General features: G+C 38.4%; 2 protein-coding genes; both read right to left on the bottom strand.

The window, feature by feature from the left end:
- Positions 1-1711: 1711 nt before the first annotated feature.
- On the bottom strand, positions 1712-2557 carry RCC_05681 (uncharacterized protein; the record flags this gene model as incomplete). XM_023770947.1 has 3 exons in its annotated part: positions 1712-1921; positions 2016-2292; positions 2340-2557. The coding sequence occupies 3 exons, from the start codon at positions 2555-2557 to the stop codon at positions 1712-1714; spliced, it is 705 nt and encodes a 234-aa protein (XP_023626715.1).
- A 5464-nt stretch (positions 2558-8021) lies between these two features.
- On the bottom strand, positions 8022-8345 carry RCC_05680 (uncharacterized protein; the record flags this gene model as incomplete). Its single annotated transcript, XM_023770946.1, has 1 exon — positions 8022-8345. The coding sequence occupies one exon, from the start codon at positions 8343-8345 to the stop codon at positions 8022-8024; it is 324 nt and encodes a 107-aa protein (XP_023626714.1).
- Positions 8346-11192: the final 2847 nt, after the last annotated feature.

The following is an 11192-nucleotide window of genomic DNA, read 5'->3' as shown; positions in this document are numbered from 1 at the left end:
TTAAGCCTAGGTAGAAGACGGTTAAGGCCGTTAACCTATCGCTAAAGAAGCGCGTCCCGAAGACGACTAGAGCTACCCGCGTAATTTAGCTATTTTACTACTAAAACGGAGTCCGCGTTAATATAGCATCGGAGAGAACTAAGTATAGCCTTCGTAAGTTAATAAAGAATCGGACTAGGGACGATAAGAACTTTACTAAGAAGTCCCTCTAGGACGAAGTAATTAAGAAGAAATAGTTCGCTAATACGAACGAGTTCTAGCTACGGTTTATAAGAGATAATAGAGTAGCATTTAACATTAACCGGGACATTTTCCTCTAGACTATGCTATAGTACGTCGAGGATTCTAATAAGTAGCCTAAATTCGAGATCGATGTTCTTCCTAGTACTCCGCCGAGAAGTGTGCGCGTCCGCCGCTAGGCGAAGTAATTAGGCAGGTAATAGGTAGTTAGTAGTAAAGGACGATAGACTAGATAACGGACGGTGGATGTTAGACGATGGACTAGATAATAGATAATAGATGATAGATGTTAGATAATAGAATATAGACAATGGGTAATAGACGATAGACGATGGATAATGGGAAATAGCGCAGACTTTTCCTGCTCCCGAATCGGGTGGCGTACGTTGGAAGCGATTCCAAGGAATAATCAGTTGGTTTTCCCCGTAGCGTAGCAGTCCAAGAAATACTAAGAAGGCTAAGGAGAGGTATTCAAAAGGAGTCGAGAGAACGACTTGTAACTGCTTCTGTGAAGACGCTCTCTTTTGGACGGACCCGAGGTTTGCAGTGTTTGACTTATGGTTCATTGAACATTCTGATGTGTCTCAACTTTCGAAGGCCCAATAGTGACACGAACGACATGGCGACCAAATCGTGTGGTGTTGTGGATTTTGGATCAATGACTATGCGAAGCGGAGCCCAGGCATCTTCGTCAAAAGCCATGGTTTGGTTCTGCACCCACGAGCTGGATTGGCAAAGCACTTCCTCGATCGTGTTGATCCAGGCAGCGTGTGTCGTGCAATGTGTGATTGTGCTCGCTCGTAATGTCCAATGTACTAGCCATCGATTGTTTGTATGTTTGCACCTACGATCTTGCTTCCGTATACGTCGTACATCCCCGACGGTGGAGGAGGGGGGAAAAGGAACACCGGCACCACAACTCTGAGCAGCCTTCCCACAAGACCAACGCCCCTGACGAGGACTCCGAGGCATCATACCGTTCATGTCGCTGCCGTACAGCCTACAGCTGCAAGAAACACCCAGAGGAGACAGAGCAAGACGAACCAGAGAGCCCTCCTACCGGATGGAGGAACTACACAGCCCCATTCCTCCTCTGCCCTTCCGTTGCCTTCTTTCGGTTACGTTGCTTTGATCAAATCTTCCGCCGTATTACTCGATTCACAAGAGAAGAACAGAGACACCTCTCGTTTGTCGTTTCGTCGCTCAAGTCCGCTTGCGGCCGGTCGGCTTTGTTTAGAACCACTTCCCTCCCTCAATAATATTACCAACATCAACATCAACATCAACATCTCCCGCGCATTAGGAAAACGCATCAGAAAGATGCATCAGAAGAACTTACCAGAGAGATTTTGGATAATGTATGGACAGGAGAGGAAGGATAGCAGACAAGGAGCAGAGGGAAGATCTTCATTCGGCCGAAGCAACAACAACAACAACAACAACAGCAACACTGCCATAGCTATGTACACAGCTATGTACATGGCTTTGCGTCGYACAAACAGCGAGCACAACGCACGACCTTCGTATCCTTCTTTAGCTGTGCCGTATACTGGCGACAAATTGGATATCCCCTCTCTGTGCAGCGCTCACAGCGCGGCCGCACTTCACCGTCACTGGTCTCCTCAATGCGAGCAACATGTACAAGCGCTTTCTGTCGATCTAAAGCTTTAAGGTCGAAGGACTGTAGTATATATATTAGTTCGGGCAGCAATTAGGACGAAAGGAGGATAAAGAGGATGAAGAGGATTGGAAGGATTAGGCAGGAAGGTACATACTTCAGGACGGACGGACAGGCCGTAGTAGACCTCAGAGCTTGTGTTCTCAGGTCGGCGAAAGGTAGTGCCTTTGTTATGGCTACCAACCTTCGGACCGCTTTTCTTCGCAGAACCAGGAGTTAGCGGCGGTGGCGGCAGCATTTGTCCTCTAGCAGCAGCATTGTCGTCCTCATCGTCGTCGGATCGGAAGGAGAACACACTAGAGTCACGGGCTGGCGTACGAGGAGGGCGAGGAGGCAGAGCGCGAAGCGAAGGCAGCTTTCCGGTAGCTCGTGGTCTAAGGATGTTAGGACTTCACTATCGCACATATAAGGACCAACTTACGACTTCTCAATGCTCGGAGCCGCAGCAGCTTCTTCCTCTTCCTCTTCCTCTTCTTCCATTGGCGGCAGCGGAGTGTTGTCTTCTTCTTCTTCTTCTTCTTCTTCTTCTTCTTCTTCTTCTTCTTCTTCTTCTTCTTCTTCTTCTTCTTCTTCTTCTTCATTATTGTCAGGGACGCCAGCAAGATTCAGCATTTCGTCAACCCAAGGATCTCTCTGCATGTTGGCGGTGGTGATGGTAATGGTGATGGTGATGGCATAGGTGCAAGTGTTGCGGCAAGAAGGGCATGCCTCTTGAGCTCTTATTCCTATTGTCACTTTTGCTTCATTGTCAATCCTCAAAGGTTGTCAGACCAGGCCAGGCCAGGCCGTTCATTGTTCAGGAAATCACAGCGAATGTGATTCGCCACGCACCAAACGAATATGCCACGCACCAACAGTTTTAGTACNATCCTCAAAGGATGTCAGGCCAGGCCAGGCCGTTCATTGTTCAGGAAATCACAGCGAATGTGATTCGCCACGCACCAAACGAATATGCCACGCACTAACAGTTTTAGTACGTCATTGTCAATCCTCAAAGGATGTCAGGCCAGGCCAGGCCGTTCATTGTTCAGGAAATCACAGCGAATGTAATTCGCCACGCACCAAACGAATATGCCACGCACTAACAGTTTTAGTGCGTGGCATATTTATCGACTAGAACACGGAGCTCGATAATAGTCTGTCTATCTACCGAACAGACTATCCTACGTCTACCTTCGATATCGATATAGAAGCTATCTGCCTTTAATAACCGCGGAAGTCGTGCTATACTCTAAGTCGTAAAAAGAAGAACATTTGAAGTATAATAGGCTCCTAACGTCTTTAGTATATAATAGGCTCTAAATGTCCTTAGTATATAACAAGCTCTAAAGCCGCTTTAATATCGATATAAGGACTATCTACCTTTAATATCGAGAAGCCGCGATACCGGAGTTAGAGTATATTATATAAGGATACTACTACGCTAGGGACTAGTTTTATCGTTTTATCGGATAGGTCTAATATAGCGAAGAGGCTAGTAATATATAGGTAGGGTATTACTTCGATAGGTTAATTTACGTTATTAATCCTCGGAGTTCGTTAGATTAGGCTAATTATTACTTAGAAAAGTACGGCGTATAAAATTTGCTATGTACTAAACGAATATACTACGTACTAACTATTTAATACGTAGTCTATTCGCGTACTAGAAAATTACTATAGAATTTAGAGTCGTATTTACGTAATAGCTATATTAACTCCTTCTCTAACTCTATAGCTTAGTCGATTAATAATTCCTACTTCTATACTAACTATAAAATGTCTTAGTAGTAGACTCTTATTAGTTCTACTAATACGCGCGACTAATAATAAGGCGATCGTAAGTAGTAAGAACTAAAACGAGTACTTAAACTAAAGAACTAAGAGAGGTCTCGAGATACGAGATAACTAAGTCTAAGATATACTAAGAAAGTATATAGGGTAATAACCTTATATAGGGTAATTCCTATAAGGTAGGTAGTAGAGGCTATCTTATAATACCCGCCCTACTAATAATAATATATAGCGCTACTACCTATAGTATATCTCGGTAGTAGCTTAGTTAGCCGATTAATAGTTCCTACTTTTATACTAATTATAGTATATCTTAGTAGTAGCTAGGTCTAATTACGCTCTTACCCTTATACTACTTACTAGCCTACTAGTAGCGTACCTATTAGCTATTACTAGTAGTATATCTATTATTAGTAGCGCGTCTATCGCTAGAGATAATATTATTAGAAGCCTATAGTAAAAGAATAAATACTAAGCCTCTATCGATAAATACTAAGTATCTATTAATAAATACTAGGCCTCTATTAACGAATACTAGGCCTCGATTAAGTATTAGTATACTAAAAAAGTAGACTTTAAGCTATTCCTACTTCTATATATCTCTCTTTTAATTATATTTTCTTTCTTTTCTCTTATACTTTTCTTCTTATATAACTTTATTATTCTATACTTCTATTCTTAACTATTTATATTCTTATTTATTTCTATTTCTATATCTCTTTACTTATCTATTTCTTCTTACTTATTATTCTATCTTCTTATAACTCTCTTTTATTATATATTTCTATTACTATATTACTTTATATTTGTATCTATCTTTTCTCCTATTTTATTTTTCTTTGCTTTTTTTTATATCTATATATCTTTCTTTTTTAATTCTTTATTCTTTTTAATCTTCTTATATTATATATTTCTCCTCTCGTATACTTCTATTCTTATATATTTCTCTTCTAGTATCTCTACTTATTTATAAATCTTTGTTCTTTTATATACCTATTTTTTTATATACCTATTCTTTTATATATATCTTCTTTTATATCTCTAGTCTTTTATGTTTCTATAATTTTATATTTCTATAATTTTGTATTCCTACTATCTAATATTTTTATACGTTTTTAATCTTACTTATCTATATTACTACATTATTATCGTTCTATTCTAATAAATTTTTACTTTTATATATTTCTAATCTTATTTCTTTCTCGAAGTAGATAGTAAAAAACTGTTATATTAGTAGAATTCTTTATCTATAGTAATTTAATACTATAGAATATTAAGGATCTAATATATGAATTTATAGTATATAAGTAGTTAAGATTATATAAATTCATATATTTATAAATCTTAAGTTATTAAGAGGTAAGGATTTTTAAAATTTCATTATTAAGAAGATAATCTTAAAATCTCTCTAAGATCTAGAACTTTAAGATATATAACTTTTTTTAACTCTAGACGACATTATAATATAGAAATTAGATATTAGAATATATAATATTTAGTTTTATTAAGTATATAGTAGTCTAGGATTAGAACTTTATAGATATTTTGGAATTCTAACCTTAAATATCCTATTTTAAAAAGAATCAAAATATTATATATCTACTATTTTAAGCTATTTAGATTTAAGGTTTTTGAAATTATCTAAACTTTAATTATTTGACTTTAAGAAGTCCTAAGAATATAGTTCTTAAGTTCTTTAGATTCTTATAAATTTAGATACTAGACTTCTCGGATTCTTTGATCTTTAGATATCTTATTACTAAGATTTTACTAAATTCTAATTATATATTTATTTAATTTAAAGAGACTTAGACTTCTAGTCTCTTAAACTCCTTAAGTTATAAATATAGAGTATTAAAGATTTTAAGAAATTCAGATACTAAGATTTTCCAATTTATAGAAATTTAAAATCTTAATTTCTTAAATTTCCGGAGACTTGAATTCTGAATTTCTGGGATTTCCAGAAACTCAAATTCTGAATTTCCGGGATTTTCGGAAACTGAGATTCCAAGTTTCCAGGATTTCTGGAAACTCAAATCCTGGATTTCTAGGATTTCTGGAAATTGAAAATCTAAACTTTAAGGATTTCCGGAAATTAAAACTATGAACTTCTAGAATTTATAGCATCTCAAGTTTTGAGTTTCTAAAGTTCTTGGAAATTAAATATCTAAGTTTTAACAATTTCTAGATATTTAGAATTGGAGTTTCTAAGCTTTCTAGATATTTAAATTTTAAGTTCTTATAATTACCGAGAATTCAGCTTTCGAGTTCTTAAGATCTCTAGAAATTTAAATCCTAGGCTCTTAGGATTCCCGGTAATTCAAACCCTAACTTCTTAGAATATGCGGTAATATAAACTATAAGTCTCTAGAATTCGCGGAGTTTTTATCCTTAAGTTTTGAATTTTCTTAGAAGTTTAAGTTAATAGTTTCTATAAAATTAAAATGCTATATATTTCTATTCTAGTAACTCTAGGTTTAATATTATTATAGTTTAAAGAATAATAAATAGTAATACTAGTAGGTAGAAAAAGTATGTAGTAATACTAGTAACCTAAAATTTTAGTAATAGGATATATAAGTATAAGATACTAGTACTTAAGAATATTCCTAAGAAGAAGTAGTACTAGGAAAAGAGAATAGTAGTAATAAGTAGTACAAGAAAAAGAAAATAGTACTAATAAGTAGTAATAGAAAAAGAGAATAGTACTAATAAGTAATAATAGGAAAGAATAATATTAATAAGAAAAAATACTAATTATAGTAAATAGTATTAATAAATAAGTATAGTAATAAAAAGTACTAATAAGAGAAAATACTAAGAAGAAGTAATTCTAGAAACAAATAGTACTAGAAAGAAGTATTATTAGAAAGAGATAGTTTTTAAATTGAATAATTCTAGTAAGTAGTTATAATAATATAAAGTAATATAAAGAAGTAGTAATTCTACTAGTAAATAGTACTAAGAAGTAGTAATTCCATTTCTAAATAATACTAAGAAGTAGTAATTCCATTTCTAAATAATACTAAGAAGTAGTAATTCAATTTCTAAATAATACTAAGAAGAAATAATTCTATTTCTAAATAATACTAAGAAGAAATAATACTCGTAACAAATAATTCAAAGAATAAATAATACTAGTAGAAAGTAATTATAAAATATATAATACTATAAGAAGAGGTAATTCTAGTAAGAGGTAATTCTAGTAAGAGGTAATTCTAGTAAGAGGTAATTCTAGTAAAAGGTAATTCTAGTAAAAGGTAATTCTAGTAAGAGGTAATTCTAGTAAGAGGTAATTCTAGTAAGAGGTAATTCTAGTAAGAGATAATTCTAGTAAGAGGTAATTCTAGTAAGAAGTAAAATTATAAAGAGATAGAATTAAAAAGAAGTAGTATAGATATATAATATTATAACTTTTAAATATAATTTTCCTATTTTAAAAAAATTTACTACGAGTCTCTATTTATTCTTACTAAGCTATATAGATTCTTTCTACTTCTAGATAAGATATAAACTCTAAGTTATTACTTTTAATTTAAAGTATTAAAAACTAATTTAACTAAAATATATAGGAAGAAACTACTAATAAGTTAAAGCATATATACGGTACCGGTTTAGCTATATTAGCTCTACTCTAGAGTTAAAGCTATCTTAAGCCTCGAGGTAGCTTTAAGTCCTAGCTATACACAACTAATCCCTATTACTTACATTCTATACGCCCGAACGTGGTCCGACTTAATACCTGCTTACGATAGGAATCTAGGGTTAGGGTTAGGGTTAGGGTTAGGGTTACATTCACGCCGGCTCTTACGATTGTAGCCAATCTAACAGTTGTCCGACGAGCCCTATTACGAAGAAAGCCAAAGACGGTGCCAAAGGCCCATGCCTAGAGCGACGCTTATAAGGGCTCTAATTACAGCAACGAGTTTTCAGAGGGATAGCAGTTAGATGAATCCTGACAAATGGACTTTATTGCTACCCGCGGCAATATTTGATCTTTTTAGCTGCGCAGCAATTGGAGAGACCGGCGAAAGGCTCGCTGACCTCGTCGCCGATGGAAATACGGAATGTCCACCTTAAGAAAGCGTATCCTCGGGAAACACTGAATGTGGTTATTGAGGATGTCGAATGGGAGATGGATTGCGAAGCGAGTGCCACACCTGCGTGTATACTGCATCGTTTGCAAGCAGTGCTTAGAATCGCTGCCAGAGCCTGATCCGCTGCCAGAGCCTGATCCGCTGCCAGAGCCTGATCCGCTGCCAGAGCCTGATCCGCTGCCAGAGCCTGATCCGCTGCTAGAGCCTGATCCGCTGCCAGCTTGATCCGCTGCCTAGCAAGGCTCCTCTAAGGCGGTGCTAAAGCTTTTAAGGGTGCGAGATGCGGAAAAGGCAGGGATGACGGAGGCGACAGTTGGGATTTGCAGATATCCGTTTAAGCGGACGAAGAATTTGTCCGTAGCGCAACTTGATCTGAAATGCTCTCTCGATTGATTCACGGGCCGCTCTGAGTCAACACGCCGAGAGCTGATATCGAGCATTGTCAACCGAACGGTCTCGACGATCCCGGAGGGCGTGGCTTTGACAGCAGAACGATGCGAGGGATGCATCGAGTCGGAGCTGGGATTGGAGATGCAGTTGGAAGCGCGGCGGGACATCATTGATAGCAAGCAAGTATACTGCGAAGAAAGCACAAGATGCAGCCGCGGCAATGCTGGTAAGGCAGTCAAGGGGACTCACTGTTCGATAAGCTAGTGATGTAAAATTGTCATCACCGCCCGCCCTTGAACGGGGATCCAGACTATCCTCTAGCCAATAACAACAATGACTGTACAGAGATGGAGTAGGTGTAGCTGWGATCGAAAGGTGTCCAACGTTGGAGTTAAAGAATTCTACCGTATCGAGTAGACTTGTTGCAAGGGCCCTTATCTAACACGACCAATAAAAAAATGAGAGGTGTCCAACGTTGGAGTCAAAGAATTATAAAGTGCTAGACTAATCCACTATGTAGTCTAGGGCGCGTAGGGATTTCCTCCGCTGCGAGTAGACGCTGAAGTCAAGCTAGAAACCGTTGGCATTATCTGGCTTTCGTAGGTTGRCCGTCGCGTTTCTCACGAGAGGTTTCCATGAAATCAGTAAGTCGGTTGGAATGTCGATTTTTCTGCCGCACAGCGTGATCCTGGTCCGGCCAAAGCGATTCCGGAAGCGTAGAGGTCCGTAACAACTCCCTACCAATCTCGGTGATGATCCTCTAAGTCTGGCCGGTAACAGAGTGTGGCCTTGTGAGGTATATCGTAGGTGCGAGTGTAATATGTATTGCTTGATGCATTCATCTCCGGATTGCAAGATTAAGTATTACTCTTTGGGTTCACTTCCTAGGCGCTGTWTATGTCTGTTCAACTCTTCTAGACAGTTGTATAAGCTATAATGAGTATGTCCGTTACGGCACACCTCCGGGCCTAATAGTTGTTGCGTTTCATAGTATGCTAATCCTAAAATATAAGATTAGCATATAAAGAATCTGAACCTATTAGGCTTGCTCTACACCTATTCCGCTGCGTAAGAGCAGAACTATAGGGTTTACGGCTCTAGATTTCTCTATATTCTTCGCTTCGAACACTAGTAAGTAGACCGCTATTATAAAGTGAACATTCACCCCCGAGCGGACTCCTTTTATCCTACTCTATATCGCATATTGCCCGATTAAACGCAACGGTTCGATCCTTATCGTCTATACTACGTAGCTCGACCGGCTACTCGATATAGCGAGCTATATCGAGGGTAGAAATGCCGTAGGACGTAAGTGTGCGGTTATTTTCGATGCGTGTGCCTAGCTAGCGAATAGGTATAAATACGGGGAAAATTGGCCTAAGRCAATATAGATATCTATCCGAGGTTAAATAGATAAAGACAGCATAGCTAAGGAGAGACCCGCCCGGGGTTATAAAGCTGCCCGCTAGCATAAACTCTACGAGCTTGCCCTCGAATATGTCCTTTACCTATATAGTGCTAGGTGCGTAAAAGGAACATTAGTTAGTACTTAGTAACTAATGCGGTAAGGGAACTCGGCGACCCGTAGAAGTCGGCCCTCGTTAGCGGCGATTATAGCGGCCTAGGGTAAAATCGTCTTATAGTTGTTCTCTTCGATTTCGGCAATCTAGCAATTAATTTCCATTATCTCTAGCTTATGCTCTTCCTATCGCTCTTCCTTAAAGCCGAGGCGTAGAATAGGGTCTAATATAAGGGCGTCTCGGTAGGGAAGGTCTTCGGGATCGTAAGATAGGAGCCGAAAGATTAGTAATGTAAATATAGGAGGGCTCGCTACGCTACTTACGGTAGGTGGCTAGATAGCGGAGATGTCGGCGAGTTATATAGAAGCGTAGTAAAGGATCTAGAATATACGCCCGTAACCTATACTATTAGTTCTTATATGTAGATCTAGTAATCGCGAGTAGTACCTACCTTATAATCGATGTAGTATACGGGAGAAAACMCTTAAGCCGGAGAGTGTGTAGATATAGACATATAGATGTAACTTATAGCGTCTTTATAATAAAGTTACCTAGGTAGCTATTATAGCGGAGCGAAGTGCGATGCACGGAGTATAAGATGGGGATGTAGTAGTAAGGCACGTAATAGAGCCGGTAATAATGTAACTATTAAAAGAAAGGCATAGTCGATGTCGGATAGATAAATACTTAGCTACTATTTTAAATGCGGAGTACGGATGGAAGTTATAAGCCTTATCTTACTTACTATAAAACACCGACCACGTTATCTAATGCATTTAACACCTACCGGCTGCTATTTAAATACTAATCTCTGATGTTATCTACTATATACTACAGTTATAAAGTGTAGCCTAATGTTGTCGATCGCTGCTAGTCCTAGTTTAGAGAACGGAGAGCTTCCTCGACCGTAGCCCTTAAAGCTGCCTTTAACCGACCGCATAATAATCGCAAGCCTATAGCGTTATGTAGCTCTATACCGTCTAGCTTCTTATTATATATCGCTTTGAAGTACGCATTAGCATAACTAGTATTAGCGTATTCCTTATCGTATACGTAGTAGGGATAAGGGACCTTTAGAGTAGGACGGGTCGATAGAACGATAAGCTCGGGAGGAATGTTAGAACTTATGTTAGACGAGAATAAGATCTCGAGGAGCTAGGTGCGCGCCGTTTCCTTATACTAATGTTTAAGGACAAGGTGTTCGTCGGCGAGAACTTTACTATATATCTTATACCTATACGCTAGGAATAGGCAGACTAGAACGTTAGCCTTAGCCTTCTTAGCCTTTCGTGTGCCGGTCGATGTAGCTATAGTATCGGCTAGTACGATCGCGGAAATACTCGACCCCGTAGACGAAGGAGCTACCGTAGGAGATAGGACTAGCGAATCTATTACGGGAGGGGCTACGAGAGGGACGATTATAAACTCGGGGGGATATAGCGAGTTCGACTCTATAATACGGGCTAGCCTAGCCGTCTTTGCTCTAGTAACCGT

This window comes from Ramularia collo-cygni, assembly GCF_900074925.1.
Source record: "Ramularia collo-cygni strain URUG2 genome assembly, contig: RCC_scaffold08, whole genome shotgun sequence".
NCBI lineage: Eukaryota > Fungi > Ascomycota > Dothideomycetes > Mycosphaerellales > Mycosphaerellaceae > Ramularia > Ramularia collo-cygni.
The sequence above is the reverse complement of the archived record's forward strand: the minus strand, read 5'-3'. Positions and strand labels throughout refer to the sequence as shown.